At 43.2% G+C, this 24,689-nt stretch overlaps 1 protein-coding gene across 2 annotated transcripts in view; it reads right to left on the reverse strand.

The window, feature by feature from the left end:
- Me3 (malic enzyme 3) overlaps window positions 1–24,689 on the reverse strand; it is a 223,170-nt gene that overhangs the window by 55,120 nt on the left and 143,361 nt on the right. For both annotated transcript variants that reach the window (XM_035442405.1, XM_027407600.2), the window contains exon 6: window positions 19,099–19,202. In XM_035442405.1, the coding sequence (XP_035298296.1) occupies window positions 19,099–19,202 (104 nt within the window). The remainder of the gene's footprint in view (window positions 1–19,098; window positions 19,203–24,689) is intronic.

The raw sequence follows: 24,689 nt of genomic DNA on the forward strand, positions 1-24,689 counted from the left end.
CAGTGCTGTGCACTTACCTTCATCCAACCCTGATCCCTTATACCCCACGCTTCTCCCCTTTTCTACAGTCCTCTGGAGCTAGATTTGTGGTTTAAAAATTCCCCTACATCCCATTACTCTGACTTCTTGCTCTCCTGGCCTAGTTGAAATTTAGCTTTCCTCTGAGGCCACTACTTCCCCCACAGCCTTCTGTGTTGTCTTTCACACTTGGGATTCTATTACAACTCAATTTGAAACCAGTTGTGACTAGTCTTCTCTCATAAACTCATAAAGAAGGAAAAGAAGCCTGGGTGATGTGTTAAGAGACATAGAGAGCCCCTAACCATCTCATCAGTACTTACTCCATGAGTGTGAATCAGAGTTGTGACCAGAGGGCCAAGTGGTGGTGGTTCATGCCTTTAATCCCAGCACTTGAGAGGCAGGGGCAGGTGGATATCTGTGAGTTCAAGGCCAGCCTAGTCTACAGAGCAAGTTCTAGGATGGCCAGGGCTGTTTCAGAGAGAAACTCTGTCTTAAAGAACAAAATCAAAAAATGAATTGTGGTTGGAATGACACTTGTACTTAGCAGTTAGCAGTCTAAAAATCACCTGCTGACTATAATATCACCATGTTAGCTGCATAATTGAAATTTGTTGAGAGACTAAACCTCAAGTTTTTAGACCACACACACAAAGATGACCATGTATGATAATAAACATGTCAGCTAGCCTAGTCATGGCAACTATTTCACAATATACATGAATTTCAAATCATAAATGCTATGTTTTTGATAGAGTTTTAATCAGTTATTCTTTCATAATACTGAAGAAGAGAATCACCTTCATTGTTTAATCCTTACAAGAGCCTACGTAACTTGGCAAGGGAGATAGCATTGTGTCTGTTGCACAGATGGGAAGCTCCAACAGGACCGAAGGTGAAGTAACAGGTGCACCTCACTCAGTTACTGCCAGGACCATGAGATGCCTGACCTGGGCCTGGCACTCTTTTTTTTTTCCAAGTTATTTTTTTATTTTATTTTATTAGTTCAAATTAGGAACAAGCTTGCCTCACATGTCAATCCCTTCTCCCTCTCCCTCCCCTCCCCCCAACATCCCACCTGCCCCTAGCCATCCCCCCTCCACTCCCCAGGCAGGGTAAGGCTCTTAAAAGGGGCTCCCCAAAGTCTACCACATCATCCTGGGCCAGGCCTAGGCCCTTCCCCATGTGTCGGGCCTGGCACTCTTTAGCACTAGGATGCCACAGTGGCTGTGTTCTTCTCAGGACTCTGTAGCATGAACCCATCTTTTGGTGTCTCTACCAGCAGCACTAAGACTCTAGAAACACATGGCAGACACACAGGTTCTCCCAGTCACTGGCATCTATATCTAATAGAGTAAGCCTTGCTCAAAAGGAAGAGATCTAAATGTGTTTTCTAGGTCATATTAATGCCGCTCACTCCCTCATAAGCAGGGACCTCATCAGAAAATTGCCACCAAATAGGTCCCACACACCCTGTCTAGAAGGTAATAAACCTTTCCACAGATGGTCCCAAGAAGGCCTCATGCTTGTGGTTCATACCACTTTGGCAAGAACAGGCCCCTTCTCCCTAATGGTGCACCAAGCATGGATCAATCAGGACTTTTTTTCTGAATGAACGTGACCATCATATTTAACTCATGGGATGTTAACCATTGTTTATTTGTGTAAAGCCTAGGAGACACAGCTACCAAACACCAGAATTAAAGGGCAACAATAGATTAAGCCTACATACAAAACTCTTAGGCTAAGGACTCTTTTTACAAATAGCTTGAAACTTCTCTCTTTGCTTCCCAGTATCTGCTCCATTGTGAGCTGGGAGCCTTGAATGGTATTATCCTAATTCCTTAGCCTCTGCTGTATGGCTTCTGTCAAACTAAGCCAGTATGAATCAGGAACCACCCACCCATCCATCTATCCATCCATCCATCCATCCATCGACCCATCCATCCACCCACCCAGTATTCTTTTATCTATCCATAACTATGGAAAAACCTCTGATGAGCCAATACTATCATTCAATGTTTTAGGAAAAGAGTAGATACATGAAAGAATTGGTGGGATTTTGGTGTTGTGAATTTGCCTCCTGACTTGTTCATCTAGTTACAACCTAGTTAAGAACAAAACCAAAAATTCAACATGGAAATCTAAATGGATCGGGTGAAAAGCAGGACTCTCATTTCATCCATGTACAGTCAAACACAGGCTTTTACTGAAACATAAATTCAAATGTTAATTATCAATTAAATACTTGTAAAATTCCAAGAACAATGGTTGCAAAATAGTTGGCCTTTGAGGGGTACCAGCGCCTCGGTGGCATGCCAAGCTTTGACTGGGTCTCTCAGTCTCCACACTACCTTACCACACACACACACAACTTCTGGAGGAGTCCTGAGTGGCTCTAATCTGGCTGTACAGGTTTGTGTTAAAAGCAACCCAGATTTAGAAGAGATAAAACTCAATAGGTAGTGGAAATTGACTTTTTTTCAGTTGGAATGATACACTGGGTAGTAAACACTAGACAGGGGGCCAGAAAATTAGTTTTCTTCTGTTGTCTCTGACAAACACTGAGTCTTGCCTGAGGCTTCTTTCTTTCTGGCTCACAGTTCCCTGATTTGAAGGGATTAAAAGTGGGCATAGGTTACCTAATGCTTGGGGTTGGATGTGACATCTGAGCATTTCCCCCAGACATTTCTTTAAGCTGTGGTGGAGGAGTCAGGGGACAGAGGCCTTCATAGTTCCTAGTAGGAGTTACACTTGGAAATCTGGACAGTCTTAAGGTCCTTTCTGTATTTACAAAGGCAGACCAGCAGGTGGCCATCATTCAGGAGCGACCTCAGAGGGACAACCCAGTCTCCTCTAGTCTGGGCCCTGCTCAGAGACACTTACGCTGGGCTCTCCCCCAGTCTTATGGCAGCCTGTGCACTGTTGCCCTTTAGTCTTGCCTTGCTAGAAGACACCCTGACCTGAGAGAGGCTCCTGCTTATCTGTCCCCATTTGCCTTTTTGAACTCTTCACCCTGTAGCCTTGGCAGCAGCAGAGGAACATCTGACACTCGTGCAGAAAAATTCTGCCTCAGAGAAAGAGGCCCTCCCAAGACAAATGGAGATTCCCAGACTTCTCCCCTCTGGGGTGCATTCAGGAAGTGCTCTTTGAACTGTCATGGAAGTTATTCCATTCCAGGGCTAGGGCTCTCTTATAGGCACAGGTTGATGGGTGGATGTCTGATTTCTGCCCCCAGGCTGTAAATGGTGACCTGTGTTAAGGAACAGGTTAAGGAACCCTAGGCCAAGATCAACAGAGTTGGACATCACTCAGAGCCAAGCCCTGCTGGGATAAGGAGACCTAGGCCAAGGTCAACAGAGTTGGACATCACTTCGGGCCAAGCTCTCCTGAGCCTCTTCCCCTCAGAGGCTGACCAGAGGCACAGAGAGGGCTGCTGGTGAGAACAGACCATTCAGAGGCTGTAGACGATCTCTGTTCCAGAGATCCGGGCCTGTCATTCTTTCTAACACCTGATCTGACCCCTTTCAAGCCTGAGTAAACATGAGGGAGCTGGAAGGAACAGGTGAGCTTGCTCAACCTGCATCTGAATCCAATGACTAAAAGCTACGACTCATATTCCCAAGGGAGTCTGCTCTGTTTTCCCTATGAAAACCACATGCAGGTCTCCGTTGGCCTAGTGCCCAGTGAAACTTATCAGTCATCACTCCATGGAAAATTATTTCTTTTTTCTTTTTTGTTTTCCTTCCAGAAACTAGAACTGGCAGAATCATGAAACTCTAGGTCTTTAAAAAATTTTACACATTCCATTAAACTGTATGCCCTTGAAATGCTCTCAGATAAATTTCCCTAGTAAAAGAAGTTTGGATAACTTTTTATATTACATGTACCAGACTTGGTGTATATTAAAGGCTTTGAGGAGTTATGCATGAAGAAAAAGGTTTAACCCAGCAGTTTCTAAACTTATTTGACCATAGATTTCAACTTAATATGTCATTGACTCCCCCAACACCCAACCAAAGGCAGAGTGCTCTTTGAGAGATGTACTACCTGCACAAACAACTTTGTGCATTTGGGGCTGGGGATTCAGGGCTAGCCATCTCTCTCTGGAATTACTGCATTGCTGTCACTGGCTGGGATACTACAAGACTGCTCTCCCCCCCTTTATGTTGGCTTCCCCCCCCCCATTCTCCACATTTTTTTTTCTGAACACAGACCATTGTAGAACACTAAGTCACATGTAACAACAATAATTAAAGAAAGAGAGCTCATGAATTTGGTGGGGAGGCATGGTAAGAGCCAGAGGGGCAAGTTTTAGTATATGCTATGAGCAATGGAACCTGCTAGAATGCAAAGATCTTACAGCTAGAAGGGGACACTAGAAAATAGAAAAGTAATTGCAGCACACCATGGCAAGGGCAACAACAAAGGTTTGTGCAGACATGTGGGAAAACTTAGGGAGGGCAGGCGATTCTGTTTTGGGGGAGTGGCAATAAGACCCTCAAGAGCAGGGACTCAGAGTTGGGGCTTAGAGGAAAGCAAAGGATCCTAGACCAAGTCGGTGTGGATGGGGGAGGAGAGAGGTTTTAGGTAGAGGGAACAATATACCCATATAAAGCAGTAGAAAATCTTCCTGCACTAACAGAAAATGCATAGAGCTTGATCTTGGTAGAGGGGAGTAACAAGGAATGAGTTTGGGGAAGATGAGGCTGTGTGGAATCCAGGCTCACACCTTAAAGTGATTTTGCAAAGAGCCAAATATTCTTCAGGAGAGCAGAGACCCACTGAAGGTGTGCTGGCTCATTTTGTGTCAACTTGACACAGTCTAGAGTCACTGGGAGAGGAGGAAGGGGCCTCAGTTGAGACACCGCCTTTATAAGATCTGGCTGTAGGCAAGCCTGGTAGGCATTTTCCTAATTAGTGATTGATGTGTGAAGGCCCAGCCCATTGTGGGTGGGGCCACCCCTGGGCTGGATGGTCCTAGGTTCTAAGAGAGCAAGCTGGGCAAGTCACGAAGAGCAAGCCAGTGAACATTACCCCATGGCCTCTGCATCAGCTCCTGGCTTCCTGGTTCCTGCCCTGTTTGAGTCCCTGTCCTGACTTCCTTTGATGATCACTGTTGTGAGTGATGTGGAAATATAAACCAAATAAATCTTTTCCTCCCCAAGTGTTTTGGTCATGTTGTTTCATCAATAATAACCCTAAAGAAGACAGAGGAGCATGGTCCAGAAGCTGATGTGTATTTCAGGAAGTTCATTCTGGCAGCAGAAGATGATGGATGGATAGCTGGGAGGGCACATTGGAGACAAGTCCTTCTGCACAGTGGGAGATGGTGAAGGATTGGTGTATAACACTGGGGATATGGAAGGGGGAAAAGGAATTGAGGAAAAGATATTTAGGAAGCAAAAATTATAAATCACAAGGAAGGCAGATTATGGAGGACTAGAGAGAGTTTTGACATCAAGAGTCTGGTTCCATCACGTACGGCATGAATAACCATAGATAAACAATTTGACACAGATTTCAGTCTTCACTGGCAAGCCAGAGGGATGATATCATCACCTCTGTATAGGTCCTGTTATGGATGTTGAATGAGAGATACTGCATACAAAGTCCTGACACACCGTAGGTACTGATGAAAATGGACAGGATATGACAACAGGACCGATGCAGAGGAGGAGGAAGAGGAGGGGGGGCTCTGTAAGAGGGGGGACTCTTTGAGATAAGGGATGAGGAAAGAGAGCTAAATTTACTAGATTAGACAGTTGAGCCTGGGGTTCCATGTGGCATTTGAATGTACTTGTCTATGAAGCAGAGAGTTGTGCATGAGGTTCAGGAGGGAGAAGCATTCAACCAGGGGTAGTGTGAATAATTGCAATCATAGAGATGAATTAGGGCCCCAAGGAAAGTATTTATAAAGCAGGCAGAGAGCAAAGCTGAGGACAAAATCCCAGGACACGCATAAGATCTGAAAGAGTCACAGAAGAGTTCAGCAAGGACAGTGATCAGGGGAACCACAGAAGTAGAGGCTTACAGGGCAGTTATAATTGGATGTTTTCCTCTGTCTCTCCTGGTCCCACTGGACCAGTTTCTCTCCCTCCTACTGGGTCCCCGCAGCACTTATGAAATAACACTCTAAGGCTTAATATTAAAGTATAATTGTTTGGCCAATGGCTCAGGCTTCTTATTTGCTAGCTATACCTATAAATTAACCTATTTCTATTAATCTGGGTATTGCCACGAGACTGTGCCTTACCAGTATTGTTCCAGCATATTACTCCTTTGTTGACTTCATGGTGTCTCCCTGACTCATCCTTCCTCCTCTCTGCATCTTTGTTTGTATTTCTCACTTAGCTCTATTTTTCCTGGCCATTGGCTGAAACGGCTTTATTCATTAACTAACAAAAGCAATGCATATTCCCAGCATACAGAGAGACATCCCACATCAGGCAGTCGCCACAGGACCTATGTCACAGGCTGCAATCAGGAGTGGCGCTTGCTGTTGTCAAGGAAAACAGGGATTCAGAGTGTCCATTGAGTCACTGTTTGAAAAACACTGGTGAGCTTTGCAGACTGCGTTCAGTGGAGTGGTGAAAAGGAACCACAATGCATGGGGTTAATGTAGAAAATGGAAGGGGAATGTCAATGATAATGCATTTTAAGAAGTTTGGCTTCAAAGTGGGTGTGATGGGGCAACCATCAGGGGTGCAAGACTGAAGGATAGATTTGTTCTGGAGATGGGGAGTGTACACAGGAGATAAATGAGCTAGATTGGAGGGGAGGTAACAGATAAGAGATGAGGAGTGAAATGAAGGGGGAGAGGGTGGGGGAGCTCCTAAAGAGCTGTGAGGAGGTAGGAGCTAGTCCAGCTGGAGTGTGAAGAGGTGGGCAGTTATCACAGATCAGACTTTAGCTGTCTTACCACAAGTCACCCACAGACATACTTGAGGGGATGACTGTTCTAGAAGTCATGAAGAGGCAGAGGTTGAAGAAGGATTCACAAGGATAGCAGGAAAACTAATCTATAGGCAAGAAAGCAGGAGATCATAGATCATATAATAGGTTCACTGAGCTGAAAAAAGAGAAGGCAAAGTGGAGTGAGCATAGTGAACACCTTCAAGTATATAAAGGGCCATTCTGTGAGCTGGGAGTTGAGCTGAACTTAACTTTGTGATAGCTAACGGGCAGAAGAAAGAGAGACCCAGTCCTAGTGCCACCTAAAGTAGAGACCGCTGAGGTTGCTGGTCACTGGAGGTGATTTTGTGGTCACTGAGGCTCCATTTGGTAAGGAACTAGTGGATGGGATTCCAGCGTGGAATGTGAAGGAGGGCCTCAGAGACCTTCTCCTTCCCATATCCTGACTGGGAAAGCCCCTCGTGTGCCTGTCTGGAAGCCTGATTAGTGGGCTCCTTGCATGACATTCTGACCTCACTGAGGGGAAATCCCTTTAGTTATCAAGACTGTCTCAGGAAGCAGCAATTTCCAGCAAACATCTCAGGATAATGTAGCCGCTCCTCTGTCATTATGAGGGGGCAAATCTAGGCTAGACAGAAAACACTTCATGAACAGTTGGATTTCCTCCTGAATTTCCCTGTTTGTGTTGGTTCCTAGGCAATCAGACAAGGCAACAATAATCTCAGATCTAGGAAGAGGGTGGAGGCTAACTGCTGACCCTTTAACCTCTCAAAGGTCAGAGGTCACTCCTAAGCTTTTTTTCCCCCTTCTAAGTCACAGCAACTCGCTCAAAAAAAAAATTCTTGTTCATAAATCTCACATCCTTTTCTCTCAATCTCCTGGAGCTTCACAGACAACAAATCCATTTCCCATAGACCGTGTGTTCTAGTTGTCATGAGGTCACCGGGACCCTCCACAAAGCCTCTCTGATTATTTATGTATCTCTGTTCAAGGTCATTACAATAAATGATACAATCATATATTGATCTTCCTCAGAGTCAGAACCTCTCACAGAGAACTAGCTATGTTCCACTATGAGTTATGGCAGCTGATCTTGGAACGGAAGATTATAAAATGGAAAACAAGACTGTATTTGGAGACAGTCAGCACACAGTGTGTGAGGACCATCTTGAAATGTTACAAACAGAGCTTAGAGCCAAACAGTGCTCTTTCTACAATCTTATAAAACGAAAACACAATCCTTACACTTTCATTGTGGTATGGATGCCAGAAGCTAAGGGGCTTTCCCCTGATTATATTGCCTTAAAAACTACCATGAGGAGCCTGGAGCACAGATGCTTCATCTTTCCCCTTGGGGTTAGGTGGAACTGGCTGAGGTTTGAGATTTCTTGAGAGCTGTGGGGGTTGCTCAGCTCTGGTGAGTGATGGGGCAACTGGACAACTGTTGTCAAGGAGAAACCGGGGAGAACCAGATGACTAGCCTGGGTGAGGAAAGAGGAAACTTACTTGTCTAGTTCCTCTACAGTGCCATTCTGGTGAGGACAGGTAGGCACTAACCTTGACCTTGAACAAGACAGAGAAAACAGGAGTAAGCTAAGTAGAATAATTTTAATAATAAGATTTTTCTTTCTTTTACTTTCTTTGCTTATTAAGAAGGTGTCTATAGAGTCTTCATCCAGTAGCTGATGAAACAGAAGCAGACACCCACAGCTAAGCACTGAGCTGTACTCCTGGAATCCAGTTGTAAAGAGGGAGGAGGGATGAGCAAAGGGGTCAAGACTGTGCTGGAGAAACCCACAGAAGCAGATGACCTGACCAAGTGAGAGAACATGGACCCCAGTAGTAAAGCTGGGGAACCAGCATTGGACCGAACCAAGCCCTCTAAATGTGGGAGCCAGGTAGGAGGCCTTGGAAGTCTATGGGATCTCTGACAGTGGAACCAGTATTTATCCTTAGTGCACAAACAGACTTTGGGAGCTCCATGGAGGGATACTCTCTCAGCCCAGATACACGGAGGAGGGCCTAGGCCCTACTCCAAATGATGTGACAGACTTTGATGGAAGGCCTCACCCTCCCTGGGGAGTGGATTGGGGGTGGAATGGGGAGGTTGGTGGGGGACATGGGAGGATGGGAGACAGAGGGAACTGGGATTGATATGTAAAATAAGATTGTTTCTAAATTAAAGAAAAAAGAAAAAAATTCTTAAAAAGGTGTCTATGTTCACAATTCAGCTCTGCTATTAAGTGGAGGTGTGACCTTCAGCAGCTTCCTTAGTTTCCTGGGCTTCAAGTCTCTCATCTGATAATGCATGTCACAGTCAGCATTATTTTAGATGTGTGAGCTAGAGCAGTAGATGATGATCCCTCACTGTGACTTATATTTTAGTAATATAAGAGAATAACACAACCTAGTTACTAGAGTCTGATATAGTTTATATGAACATTGCTAATGGATTGGCCTAGTCCCTAGAGTGCTAGGAAGTGACCATTAGGAGATGGCGAATGTCACAGTTAGGATTTCTATTGCTGTGAAGAGACATCATGACCGCAGCAATTCTTATAAAGGAAAAATAATTAATTGGGGTGGTTTACATTTTTAGAGGTTTAGTCCATTGTCAACATGTGACATGGTGGCATGAAAGAAGACATGGTGCTGGAGCTAAGATCCTACATCTTGATATGCAGGCAACAGGAAGTGGTCCGTGACACTGGGAGTAGCTTGAGCATAAGAGGCCTCAAAGCCTATCTCCAGAGTGACACAATCCTCCTACAATAAAGCCACACCTACTCCAACTAGGCCAAACCTCCTAATAGTGTCACTCCTTTTGGGGGCCACGTTCTTTTGAACCACCACATTCTACTCCCTGGCCCACAAAGGTATATAATCGTATCATAATGCAAAAAATGCACTCAGTCCAACTTCAATGGTTGATAATAGTCCATGGTCTATAATAGTTTCAAACTTATTTAAAAGTCTAAAGTTTAAAGTCTCTTCTGAATCTCATAACCATAATCCCATATAAAATCAAAATAAAAAACAGATTACATACTTCCAACAAACAACAGCACAGGATATACATTAATATTCCAAAATGTAGGGAAGGTAACATAGTGAGGAAATACTGGACCAAAGCAAGACCAAAAAGCAGCTGGGAAAACTCCAAACTCTGCATTTCTATGTCTGATGTCAAAATACTCTTCAGATCTCCAACTCCTTTCAGCTTTACTCACTGCAACACATCTCTTGGGATGGTTCCACTCCCTGTTAGCAGCTCTCCTTGGCAGTTATCCCATGGCTCTGGCATCTCCAACATCTTAGGGTCTCTGAGGCAACCCAGGCTTCAACTTCATAGTTTCACACAATGAAACTAGGCCTCCATCCAGGGACACACCTGACACATGCTTGACCTCAGCAGCTTTTTTTAGTCATAGGGGCAAATTGCATAGCCTCTTTCTTCTATCCTTACCTCTAAAGCCAGAACCACATTGCTGAAGCTGCCAAGTTCTTCTCCCCTCTGGGGCTGGAACATGACCCCCTTATTTAGTTACATCTTGATCAGCTTTCTGTTCTCCATAGTTTCCTTCACTGCCTAAGCTTGTCTGTTCTGGAACTTGTTCTGTAGACCAGGCTGTCCACAAACTCAGAGATCCATTAGCCTCTGCCTTCTGAGTGCTGGGATTAAAGGCATGTGTTACCATGACCAGCTCTAAGCTTTTCTTTAATTCCTTTCACAAGTTGGAAATTTAGTTTGGTTGGGATCTTTGCCTGAGGTCTCCACTCCCTTTATTCCATTTGTTAATTGGTTCATTTCCTTGAACACAGAACTTAGTTACATTCCACTTCCTGGTGCTCCTTTTCTCCTCAAACTTTACATTTTGTAATTTACCCTGCTCAACTTGCTCCTTTTCATTATAAATCTTCATTAGAGTTACTTTTATTAACAGAGTCTATGCTCGCTGTCTTGAGATTTCCTCTGCCAATGGAATTAATCCAAATCTCTTTACTCTAGCCCCTGACAGACCTTTTGTTTTTGTTTTCGTTTTTTGAGACAGGGTTTCTCTGTATTGCTTTGGAGGTTGTCCTGGAACTTGCTCTGTAGCCCAGGCTGGCCTCAAACTCATGATCCTCCTGCCTCTGCCTCCTTCAGCAAATCCTACTGGTGTGCACCACCACAACTGGCCTAGGCAGACTTTTTATACAAAGGCAAAAAGCAGCCACACTCTTTACTGAAATATCACAAGAATTATCTCTGGACAACAAAATAAAATTCTTCTCCTCTGAAACCTTTTGAGCCAGCACCCCACAGTTCAAGTCATTCTCAGCACTATTGTCTTCCATGTTCCTACTAGTACGGCTCATTAAGCAGTGCTTAAAACATTCCACTGCTTTCCTCACCAAAAGTACTAAAGTCCCAATTCCTCTGAACAAAAACATGGTCAGGAGTATCACAGCAATAACCCAGACCTTGGTACCAACTTCTGTCATAGAGTTTCTATTGCTGTGAAGAGATATCATGACCATGATAACTCTTATAAAGGAAAACATTTAATTGGGGTGGCTTACATTTTTAGAAGTTTAGTCCTTTATCATCATAGTGTGACATGGTATCATACAGCACACATTGTGCTGGAGCTGAATGCCTTATATCTTGATAGGCAGGCAACAGGAAGTGGTCTGTGACACTGGGAGTAGTTGGAGGATTAGAGACCTCAAAGCCTATCCACACAGTGTCACACTTCCTCCAAAAAGGCCACACACCTATTCCAACAAGGCCAAATCTCCTAATAGTCCCACTCCCTCTGGGGTCATTTTCTTTCAAACCTCTACCACATTTTAGGTCCTTAGGAAATGAGACACTTTCCCTCCAGGGGGATTATGGCTCATCTTTTTCTTTCTGGTCATGAGACAAGTGGTGTGCTTCATACTCCCTGCCATGATAGTACATCCATCAGAGGCCCACAGCAGTAGATCTGCCTGATGTTGAACTGGAACCTCCAAAACCATTAACTAACAGTTATCTTCATAATCATCTCTGGTATTTCATTAGAATGATGAAGAGCTAACTAACTTAGGGTTATTGACAATGTTAATAACTTAAGCAAGTGAATTGTTTATTGTCCATAGGCATCTAAATTAGACCAGTGTCCAGTTCATCAAGAGGGTGAATAGATACTTGCTTAACAATTAGATTTTTTTTAAAATGAGAAATGGGGGGCTGGCGTGATAGCTCAGTGGTTAAGAGCACTGGCTGCTCTTCCAGAGGACCTGAGGTTCAATTCCTAGCACCCACATGACAGTTGACAACTGTCTATAACTCCAGTTCCAGGGGATCTGACATCTTCACATGGAGATATGTACAGGCTAAACACCAATGCACATAAAACAAAATTAAAAAAATAAAATGAGAAATGATCTGTTGGTTAGAATTGGTATTTAACTAATTGTGGCATTTTGAATGTAATTGTCCCTATAAGCTCATAGGGAGTGGGACAATTACGAAGTGTGGCTTTGATGGAGTAAGTATGACCTTTTTGGAGGAAGTATGTCACTCTGGGGGTGGGTTTTGAGGCCTCATATATACTCAAGCCATTCTCAGGGACCCAGTTCACTTCCTGTTGCCTGCTGATCAAGATGTAGTACTCTTAGCTTCTTCTCCAGCACCATATCTGACTTCACGCTGCCATGTCCCACCATGATAATAGACTAATCCTCTGAAACTGTGAGTCACCCTATGAAATGTTTTCCTTTATAAGAGTTGCTGTGACCATGGTATCTTTTCACAACAATAAAAACCCTAACTATGGCACTCATAATTAAAGTTTTTTAATTACAAAAGAAGTATCTGCATATAAACAAATAAGCATGAGAAAGTGAGTAATTTGGTAAACAAAAATCCCAGGCAATCTAATTCTGTAGTGGTAATTGTTATTAGCAATTTGGTACATCTGCATCCAGATAATTCTTTGCTTTTTGTACTGGTTAGTTTCAATTGTCAATTTACCACAACCTAAAATTACCTGAGAGGAGACTCTTAGTTGTGGGATTATTTAGATCATATTGGCCTGTGGCCATGTCTGTGGGGGAATTGTCTTGATTGTGACCCAGCCCATTGTTGATGGGACTATTCCCTAATCAAGTGGCCCTGGGTTGTATAAGAGTGGAAGAGACTGGCTAGGCAATAACTGAGCAAGGACCCGTGACTTTATTCTCTGTCTACTCTTGACTGTGGATGTGATATGTCTAGTTGCGTGAGTTCCTTCCTTGATGTCCTCTCAATGATGGACTGTCACCTGAAATTTGTAAGCCAAATAAAGTCTTTCCCCCTCCCTTATCTTGCTTTTGGTCAGGATATTTTATCACATCAACAGAAATGAGACCAGAACACTTTATACCAGAGTTATTAAGGTAGCTTCAAAAACACAGATGTTCATGTTTCAACCCAGAGACTCTGCATTTTTTTTTTAAATAAGCACCCTTTGTGATACAGAAGGAAAGTCAGATATATGTATGGGTAGTAGGGGCTTAATTTAGCATTTCACACCTACTTTATTTGATCTCTTGTCTCTTATCTGCAGTAAACAGTGAGTGGGGAAGGAGGAGGTTGGAGGTACCCAAGGGTACATAATCCAGCATATTTTGTACACTAGAAGAATCAATTTTTCATTTCATTGAGGGGGGGACGATAAACTTGGTTTAACTCTGGCAATATCCTGAACATATGGAGAATAAGCTGGAGGCTACATTAGCCTCTGACTTGCTATTGAGCTGCAGGAACTGCAGGAGCAGCTGGAATAAATGAAATCAGAAGCCTGGATCACAGAGTCCTCATATATCCAAAACCTATTATGTGTAGCATTTCATATGTGCTACACATCTTATTACCTGCTCAGAGAAGACAATGCCACTTCAACCCTCTTCCCTGTTGAACACAGAATCCCAAACAGTTAAAACTAGACCAAGGGATGGGGCCTTTTACTTCACCTTCCTCACTGTATCTACCAACAATATCTCAGCCTAATCCTAAATTTCATAGAGTAGTTGGGTACAGTTGAGGTAGTGGTGATGAGTCATACTCTATTTTCTTTCTTCTGCTTAGGTGGCTGCAGCCATTCTGTCAACTTTAACATTATGGGCTGGAAGCTCACAACTTTTATATTTCCACTATAGCACTCACTCTTCTTGAACCACTGACTTACATAAACACAGAGCCAAAGAAAGCATAAAAGGTCAGGTTATTGAAACGCCACCGGATACAGATGAAATGTTTTGAGTGCAATATTTTTTTGATAACAGGATCAGGATGTTTTGATACAGGGTCTTAAACTCACAATCCTCTTGCCTCATCTTTGTGGATGCTGGGATTACAATCTTGTGTTTCCATGCTCTTCCGAGAACAGAGATCTTTATATATTTGTAGGTTACTTACCAGCCTGGCTTAGTACCTGGAATATAGCAAATGCTAGGTAAAAATGCTTTTCAATTTCATATAATACATTTCCATGGCTATACATATCTAACTATGCCATTATTTCCTGTTTTTCTTGCATTTCCAGAGAATCTTCTATACTCCTGGTATCCTATTTCTTGTCTGACTCAGGATGATGGGCTGTGGTAGTCTTTTCACTGGTGAATCATGCCTGGTATTTATACCCTTGTGTAACCTATTCCTTTACAACTCAGTATGTACCTATGATTTGACTGAATTAGTATAATGTGGTGGCAGTTATACTGTGCCTGGTTCAGCTGTTATCCTTTATATATTATTTATTCTTGAGAATTTCATATATAAGGGCAGAAACAAGTAGAATGAGATACAGATGGGAACTGTGATGGGTAGGCCCCACTTAGACAGGAAGAGTACTGGGAACATATGATGGTGCACAGGAGTTTGGCTCCAGAAGAGCAGGTGCACATCAAGGTTGAAAGGCAGCATTAGAGGTGATCCCGTGGAGTGGCTGGGATGGAGCTTCAGGGATGGGAAATCCAAAGCTGTCTATAAATACAACTTATCTGCAAAGATCATTAACTGTGTATAGTGATTTACACTATGCTGTGAACCTTATGTGTGTGTGTGTGTGTGTGTGTGTGTGTGTGTGTGAGAGAGAGAGAGAGAGAGAGAGAGAGAGAGAGAGAGAGGGAGAAAGATAGATAGAGAGAGAGGCAGAGAGAGACAGAGAGACAGACAAGAGAGACAGAGACAGACAGAGACAGAGACAGAGAGACAAAATAGTCATTTCATGAAGCTTAAAAAAGTGGATGGTTTCTTTTGTACACTAAAGGTCTTTACAATCAATATTTTCCTTATTACTCAAAAGTAAGCAGCTTAAGAATCCATAGATTTAGAATTTGTGCAATTAGGGCTAGGCCTGGTGGCACACCTTTAATCCAGCAATTGGAGGAAGAGGCAGGAAGAGTTCTGTGAGTTAAGGCTAGCCTGGTCTACAAAGCAGTTCCAGTATAGCCAGGGTTATACAGAGAAGCCCTGTCTCGAGCCCCCTCCCTCCCCACCACCAAAAAAACCCAAGTCTTAGAATTTATGAAACTAATGGGAAAAGACATGGCTTCTTTTCCTGGCCTCCCTGAAGGCTGAAGCTGCTGGTAATATCAGACACCTGCTAAATCAGGCAGAGCTGGGTTTCCAGGTGCAATCTTAAACTAGAGAATTCCCAGTTAGTAACATAAATAAGAAATATAAACATAAACTGATGAGGGGAACTTGCCACACCAGGACATGGTGTCCAGATATGACACTTCAGGCCCTACTACACAGGAGAGGAGAGAAGGAAAGACTGAATGAGTCATCTTGGAGTATCAATATGCTTCTGATTTGAGAACTACACTTAGCTTTCTATTGTGGTTCACAGGTCTATCATCTATCTATCTATCTATCTATCTATCTATCTATCTATCTATCGAGACAGGATTTCATCTAACCCATGCTGGTCTAGAACTTGTTATGTGGCTGAGGATAACCTTGAACTTCTGATTATCCTTTGTCCACCTCCAAAAGTTGGGATTACAGTTGTGTGCTGCTGTCCCTGGTTTATGTGGCTCTAGGAATGGAACCCAGGACTACTGAGCATGCTAGGCTAAGCACTTTACTAATTGAGCTATATCCCAACCCCTGTGACTCACAGACTTGTGATGATATATTACTTATGATTTATTAAAGCTTGTCTGAAGACCAGGGAAACAAAGCAGCCAAGCTACCAAAGAGCTCTTACCTCTAACAATGCTGGGGCGTTCCTATTCTCAACATGGCTGGAGAATGAATGCCTGATACTGACCTTGCTCTTGCCTTAAATACCTCCCTAATGCTGGGATTAAAGGCATGTGATCCCATGTACTGAGATCATCTTTATGTGAGCTGCTTTTCTTTAGGACTGGACCAATCTTGTGTAGATCTGGGTGGCCTTGGACTCACAGAGATCCATCTACCTCTTAATCTTGAGTCCTAGGATTAAAGGCATGTACCACCACCTCCTAGCTTCTGGCTGCTGGGATTAAAAGTGTGTATCACTACTGCCTGATCTCTGTAGCTTGAGGCTGACTTTGCTTTCTGAATCATCAGGCAAGCTTCAATAAATCATAAATAATATATCACCATACAGACTTAACTGGATATTCCTTTGTCTTGGTGTGTCTTCCTCTGTGACCAACCTTCAAGGGAGGAACTGAGCAAGAGTGAAGTCTTGTTAATACTTCCCTCTCTTCCCACCCAGAATCTATAGAGGTGTCAGTAGGGAAGGGTATAAAGAGGAAACTTTTTATTGGCAGGATGTTTGGGCAGTGATGAGGACATTGAAGTCAGGAGTCACACTTTCCCAAGGTTGTTTCTTAAAAAATACTGTGTTTGGCTTCAGGGCTTCTGACTCACCCTCAGGCCAGGCATTCCATCTTTGGGCTAGTACATTCCCAAGAGTACCTGGGGAGACCAGCTCATTTTCCACCTACAATATCTACAGAAACATCTGTTCTAGCTTGCTAGAAAGTCAAAACAATGAACTGTCAAGCCATCCGTCATCTCCTCTGCAGAAGGACACATTCCTGTTGGCTGATGCACGCACATCCCTGAGGGTTCACCCTCGACTGCTGTGTGTCTGTGGAGCTGTGAACTGATTTTGATGATGATTTGAAAAGCCTCTTACATCCTGGTTTATTTAACCTTCTCACATGAATAGCAAGACTTCTCTTTGGGGAATCATGGAATGACTACTAAGTCATAACCAAGTGATGAGCCCTGGAAACAGAAAGAAAAAAATAGGCTCTCCAAGGCAATTCCATTCCCTTTGCTCAGGTTGCAAAACATTATAAGAAACAGCCCACAGGTAGAGTTGGCACACTGGGTTCACCTCACAGTCTTGCAAGGTACTTTGTGAGTACCTTGTGAGCCATGACAGTGACCTTGTCATCTCAGGGACTCGCTTCTTCCATTAAAGAGGGCATGATAGTACCTATCCTGCCTGCTACATGGCATTCTAAAGAGGTCAAACTAGAGTAATGGTGTGGGAAGATACATTTAAGAGCATATGCTGCTCGAACCCTTTCATACTGTCCCCCAACATGCCAAACAACTTGTCATAGCATTCCTTCCATGACAGAGAACACATATCCAGAACTCGGTGTATTGTGGCACTTACTTTGGCACTGCACCCTTTGAGTGTCCTTTGGACATACAGAAACGAGTCCAAATCTCTTCTGGAAGAATAGCTTTCAGATGGCCAGAAGTAGTCCTGCTCCTTGATACAGAGTGCCTCGGCGCCTTCACACTACCAAATCAAGCACTTCTTTCCCTCCACTGTCACGGCTATTGTTCTTTAAAGGAGGACTTTTTATGTGGACTTGAGATTATGTGGGCATTAAGATAGTCTGAAAGGGAGAATGAAGCGGGACTCCCCTCCTCTGTTCTAGATGCTCTGCTTCTATTAAGGCATCGAAGCCTGAATTAGTTTCTTTGGTGGCCACATCCCAGTGCGTCACTTCCTCTGCAGCCTCGACTATCAACACATAGCCTTCACAGCGTCACTTCCCTTCAACCAGTTTATTCTGCCTGGTACCCAGTGTAACGATTCTCAATTCTCACCAGGACTTAGGGACTACCGATCTTACACCTCTCCTCATTCCTTCCCTACTCCTCACTTCTCCATGTTCCTCATTTCCCTTCTTCCTCAGCCTAGATCTTTGGCACGCATTGTGGTAATTCCCTTGAGTACATTCTCATTTGCCTTCTTTCCTGGAAAAGTACGAAGCCTGATTCAACTGCTTCATCACCTCCATTCACCTACCTTTCTCTGCCTCTACTCTCTTCCTATGATGTAGTATGTGTGGCAAAGCCTAAACTCCAAGTACACATTTGATCCCTGATCTTCTAGCTTTCTGGAACTTCTGCTCCAACCTTGTGGCTTATTATTAATTTTCTTTTTTCTGCATCATCCTTCCTATCCCATAGAACCACAATATGCTTTTATATCTTTTCAAGGGAGAATAAAATACATTTTGTCCTCATAGGTCCAGTGAATTGTAGATGCTCTGACTTGCCCAGCTTGTGGAGGGCATTACTAGAACTCCTGGTAGCATGCCAGTGGGTGTGGGTGGGCATGGTGGCTGGCAGAATAAGCAGGGGAGGAGGGTGGAGCTGCCAGCATTATGCTCTCCAGAGCAGATATGAGCTCCCACAAATCTAGAAGGCTCCGGTTTGGGAAGACTGCTGTACTGGTCTATTAACATTCCCCTAACCTGGCCTAACTCTCTCTCTCTCTCTCTCTCTCTCTCTCTCTCTCTCTCTCTCTCTCTGTGTGTGTGTGTGTGTGTGTGTCTGTGTGTGAAGATGAATATGGTGGGCTGCTTCAGGAGGGTAACATCTTTTCACCAGAAGGGCAGTGTTGGTATCCATACAAACTTCTCTGAGCAGCTCAGACCAAGAGGGTTTCCCTCCCAGAACAACAGATATTTAGCTCCCTCCACCTTCTTGAAGTTTATCCTGGAGATAGCCACCCCCCCACATGGCTTCCAGACTTTTAAGTGTATGTGTCAAGTTGACATTTCTAGACCACCCCCAAATCATACAGTCATAGCCTTTTTTGTAATTCTTCCAAAGTGAGGGTTGACTTTGGCCATGGTACTTCTTAAGAGCTCTCTTCAAAATGGACAGCATGGTCCACTTACTTATCTGTCACAGCCTGCATGAACTCATCGAGTAGTTCATCATACTCCTTCCCACGAACACGCTGGTGTTTCAGGCCGATGTACAGAGGGTCTCTGAGAAGCTCCTGGAATAGAGAAAATCCACTTACTGAACCTGCTCCACTCTTCCTGCTGTATTATTGTTGTCTGTAATATAAGCGTCCAGGTTTAGTGGGGAGGACAGGAGGTAGGAGGAGAGAAGAAAGTAGAATGTGCCTAGGTTTCGCTACCCCTACCTAGGGGCAAACACTATGGGTCTGGTGGCTAAGCCCATGACTCACTGTGGATTCCAATGCAATCCCTACTTTGGGAATGAGCAGTGCTTTGAGGCAGATGAGCCTTCATCAGACACAGTATTTCAAGCCCTGGCTGTAGGCTCTGGGTTTATTTCAGGGTTTTACAATAGTGTCATTACTGACACCTTGGCTTGGGTAATTCCTTAATCTGAAAGCTGGCCTGAGCATTATAAGATATTTAGCAGCATCTCCCACATATACCCACCAGAATCCAGCAACACCCACAGCTGTGACAATAAAAATGTCTTTAGACACCGCTAAAGGTATTCTTGAAGGCAGAAGTGCTCCTGGTTGAGAACCTCTGAAGCAGATTTTAGGTGTCATCTGGATTGGGGAGTGGGAACTCATCCTTTTTCCCTCAATATAACCTATAAAACATTAATTAATTACTCATTCCATAAAATCTTACATGCCATGTACCTCACACTATGCTAGGTCTTGGGGTTACAAAGGTAGAATGATGCAACTAGAAATTTCATCTAAAAAATGATGCTCACCTTATCACTTAGCCTTGGCAGGTGACTCTCCATTGCCTCTTGCAATAACACTTCCCATCACAATAGCCACATGCATCTTGGGTCTTTCCTTTTGTTTACATTGGACCAACTAACTTCTACCACAGGACTTCTTATTTCATCCAAACCCCTATAGACGTGGACTAACTCATGCATAGCACTTTATTTGTTAATTTATTTATTTTAATAACCATAGAAACTTCATCATATCAGAGCAAAAAATGCCCCCCAAAACCAAAACAAAAAAACCTTGAAAAAATTATGTATGTTAATGGGAAAGTCTAGACGAATCTCAAGCTATGTACCATGAAAGAAAGCCAACCCCTAAAAATTACATACCACCTGATTCCATCAATATACCACTCTTGAAATGATAAAGCTATAGAGTTGGAGAACAACCTCAGACGTTAGGGAGAGGAAGTGAAGACATGGACATGGCTGTAAATGGGTACTATGAGATATTCCTATAATGAACTGTTCCAAGCTTGACTGCCTTAGTGGCACAGGAGTCTATACAAGTTGCAGAATTGAAAGTAAATAAACACATGTGTATACACACACACACACATATGAAAGCATGCAAAAACTAGTTAAATGTGAATAAGATCCACAGATTGTATCAAGGTCAATTTCCTTGTGGTTTATAAGATGCTACCATGGAAGAGAACTGGATGGTTGGTATAGGGACTTGTGGTGGTTTGACTGAGGACTATCCCATAGACTCACATATGTGAATACTTAGTCCCCAGATGCTGCTGACTTTGGGGGTAGGGATGTGGCAACTTTAGGGAATGAACCCTTGCTGGTGGAAGCACATCATTGGGGTTGGGATTTGAAGGTTTGTATCTTTGCTCCTCTTCCTCTCTCCACGCTTCTTGTGTACAGATAGAATGTGACCAGCCAGCTTCCTGTGCCTGTCATCATGCCATGCCATGCCATGCCATGCTGTCCCTACATTATGAACTCTAGCCTCTACAACAAGTGGCTTTTGGTCATGATATTTTATCACAGCAACAAAAAAGTAATCACTACTGATTACTCTGTATTTTTTCTAAGAAATGTATGTGAATCTATAATAATTCAAAATAAGAGTTCAATATAAATAAGACTGTCAAAATATGTGCAATTCATATAATAAAAAACATTATTTATTTATTGACCACTGACACCCTGACTGCAGTCTGGAGCATTATAATGCTTGGTGAGAATGACTGATTCTGTGAAGGTGCTCACAGTGTACTGAAGCTGTCACAGAGAAGGCCGCACTCACTGCCTTGGGAGATAGCATAGCATATGAACACAGAGTGGGAAAGCAACTTTACTTGAAAGGCTAGTGGGAATTGTTTTGTGGGGGAAATGGTGAGGTCTGAAAAGATGCTCAGATTCTCCCAGGTTAGCTGGGTCTCCAGGCAAATGAGCACAAAGGAAGGTTCAAGGTTGGAGGCAGAGTGAGGGAAAGGTGGCTGCTATGCTTATGAAACAGGAGATAACTCTCGGCTAGAGCCTCTTGGCGTTTCCCATTTCTGTGTCTAATTCTACCACAATAAGAGCTCATTGACATTCATCATGTCATCCCCATCTGAGCTGATGTTGCAAGATGTGAAGACAAGAGCAACATACCTCAGGTTTTACCTTCACCCTGACAGACTGCTGTGACTTTAAGAAAGTTTTTATTTGTTGCATTTTTAATTGTTATTGAGCTATAGATTTCCCCCCCACTCTCCTTGCCTCCTCCATTCTCCCCTTCCACCTTCCCCCATGCTCCCAATTTACTCAGGAGATCTTGTCTTTTTCCCCTTCCTAGGCAGACCCATGCCTGTCTCTCTTAGGGTTCTCTTTGTTATCTAGGTTCTCTGGGGTTGTGGTCTGTAGGCTGGTTGTCCTTTGCTTTATGTCTAATACCCACTTATAAGTGAGAATACCTTTTGGTATTTGTCCTTTTGGGTCTGGTTTACCTCATTCAGGATGGCTTTTTCTAGTTCTGTCCATTTGCCTGTAAATTTCAAGATGCCTTTGTTTTCTACCACTGAGTAGTAATCCATTTTCCTTATTCATTCTTCAGTTGAGGGGCATCTAGTTTCTGGAGGCTGTGACACTGTCTCCTGGGGCCTGGACCTGCTGTGGAGCTGAGTCTGTCTCACCCACCCCCAGGCTTAAGATATCTTAAGATAGTTTCTGGAAACTGCTGCTATCAATGCTTCTGGGCTGCTCATTCAGTCGCTGGTGTGCTCTATCTCTCACCCTGCTTCTGGGCCACCCGCTTGGGTGCTAGCTAGAGAAAGTTTTTTTTATGGCTTCCCAGAGCTTTCTTCTTATCTGTCAAATGATGATAAAATGTAGCCATGCCGATTGGTTATGGTGATTTCGTGAAAGGATATGAGAGAGCTTTCTGAATTGCAACACCTGTTATAAATGGTGGCAGGGATTCTAGCTCTTAAAACTTCTGATGTGCCCTATGCTGAGTGCTTTAAACTGTGGTGTCACTGTAGCCACAAAAAGACTCTGAACTTTTTAAATGAAATCTGTTGCAAGAGCCCTGAATAGTTTCAGGGCCATTACCCATCCATATTCTCTCCAGAACACTTAATGAAGAGATGAGGGATAGGGAGGGTTAGGGCAGAGCATCCTTCCTAAATGAGGCCATTTCATACAGTCTTTGCTCTCAAGAGACTCTTCTGGACATACCAGAATTCTGTAGCCAGAGTTCTTAACTTTCCATCTTTCCCTCTTTCTATGAAAGTCTGTATTGCACAGTCTGAAGAGCCTACCAGCTCCAACCATTGCTCTCTCTCTCTTCATTCTTCAGGAGTTTCCCCTTATGAAGCTCTCATGAATGTATTTCTGCAAGGACCTGGGAGATGGGTTTCATTTTTTATTAACCCCCTATGTTATTAATGAAGCAACAAGATACAGAGAGGTTAAGCCACCTGCCCCAAGATCTTTTGTTAGTAAGAGCAACAGTTGGTGTTCAAAACCAGAGTGCTTGCTCTTAACATGTAGCTTTAGTGGTTCTTTCACTTATCAGTAAGAGTCGACATGCTATTTAATCTACTGACCGAGACCTACACTGTAGCCCTGATGCAGTGTAACGAGTCCCTGCCTCTGTGACTTCCTTCATGATGGAGAAATACCCTTTCAAACCAAAATATATTCTTTCTCCCTTACATTGCTGCTTTTAGGTATCTATACAGCAACAAGGACAGCAGTGAATACTGACTCTAAAAACCTTTTAAAGACATCTTTATATTTTATAATAAAATGTTCCATGTCTCAAATACTTCAAAACTAACTACAATAAAGGGGAAATTTACTTACAAAGATGACACTAAAAACGAATTCGTCTTGTGCTTGCATATAGCTCACAAGAAGAAATGTCCCATTCCTGTTTTACATTGGAGTTCAGTGATTTAAACAAACTGTCAAAAGCCAGGAGGGAGTGGCTCAGACTAATTCTCAGGTTAGCATCCTTTCTTCCCCATCCTTTGATGTTGTGGGGACCATGGAGCTAAGCACCAGCTTCTTGTTTTCACTCTCTGTTTCTGCCGGAAGAATTTAGCAGTAGCTGGCAAGGTCCAGAAAGTCTGGGTTTGGGGGCTTTGGAATTGGGTGGATCTGAGTTTGAATTCACATCCTTTCAGTTAAGATCAGAGGCTTTGGGCAAAGAAATATAACCTTGCTGTTTTGTTTCTTCCCCTGTGTTGAAAAGGGGTAATAATGACTCCTGTCACATAATGTGATTTCTTGAGAAAAACTCTGTTGATTTCTCATTACATCTCCCTAGAGATCACACAGCGTCAGCACATGGCAAATCTGGGAACTATGTTAGCTGATACCAGCTGCCAGAGTGTCACTGTTGGGTTAAGAAAAATGCTAGCATAAAAACTTAGATCGTGGAAATCACTCTCTTCAGCTTTCTCCCAATGAATTCCTGAGGCTTGTAAAGGTATAATGAACTGTCCCAGGTCACAAAACCCACTGATGGTAGTGAAAGGGAAGAAGCCATTATTTTAGGTCAGGAGAGGGACTGAACTTATTCATTCCCAAGCTCTGGTGTACAAGGTACCCTGATACCTAAATATTAATCTGATGGCTAAATCTTTTCTCTGTTAGATGGTTACAAAGTTCCCTTTGGAACTGAACAAATCAGTGATTAGAATTGTAGGTGAAGGAATTTACCCAAAGAAGGCAAACTGGAACTTCTTCCTCTGCTGTGGGAGTTGGGCTGAATACACCCTCTGGGGTTGTTTGCCTAGCTTTGCCTTTCTAAGATTTTCCTTGGAGACAAAATGTCATAGAAAACAAATAGTTTTCCTCCTCTTTGCTAGACACATCACGGAATGTTGTGTTTAAGTTGGAAGATAAACCTTCTGGTTAAAAAAAAAATATTTACCTTGAATAGTAACAGGCACACTAAGAGGTCACGAAAAGCATCTGTGTGTCCCGAAGGTCATGGCTTGGGGTCCACTCCATGGCCAGAGCACCCTTCTCCCAAATTGTATTTATTTCTAATGCTTATTTCTTGGAAAATTAAGTCAAGCCAGGGAGAAAGCTGCAAAGATTCTAGGGAGGTGCATGCAGGAGTATGCTCTTTGACAGACCTCACCATGAAGTTGAATATTCTAGTCACATAGACAATAAACTTGCAAAATAGAAGAAACAGCAAATGTCAGCACAGCAATCAAATTCAAAGTCAAGGGTTCTGGTTCTGCTGTCAGTAGTCACCTGAGTCTGTCTATAGATGCCAATATCCTCCTTAGCCACA

Source organism: Cricetulus griseus, chromosome 3, assembly GCF_003668045.3.
Source record: "Cricetulus griseus strain 17A/GY chromosome 3, alternate assembly CriGri-PICRH-1.0, whole genome shotgun sequence".
NCBI lineage: Eukaryota > Metazoa > Chordata > Mammalia > Rodentia > Cricetidae > Cricetulus > Cricetulus griseus.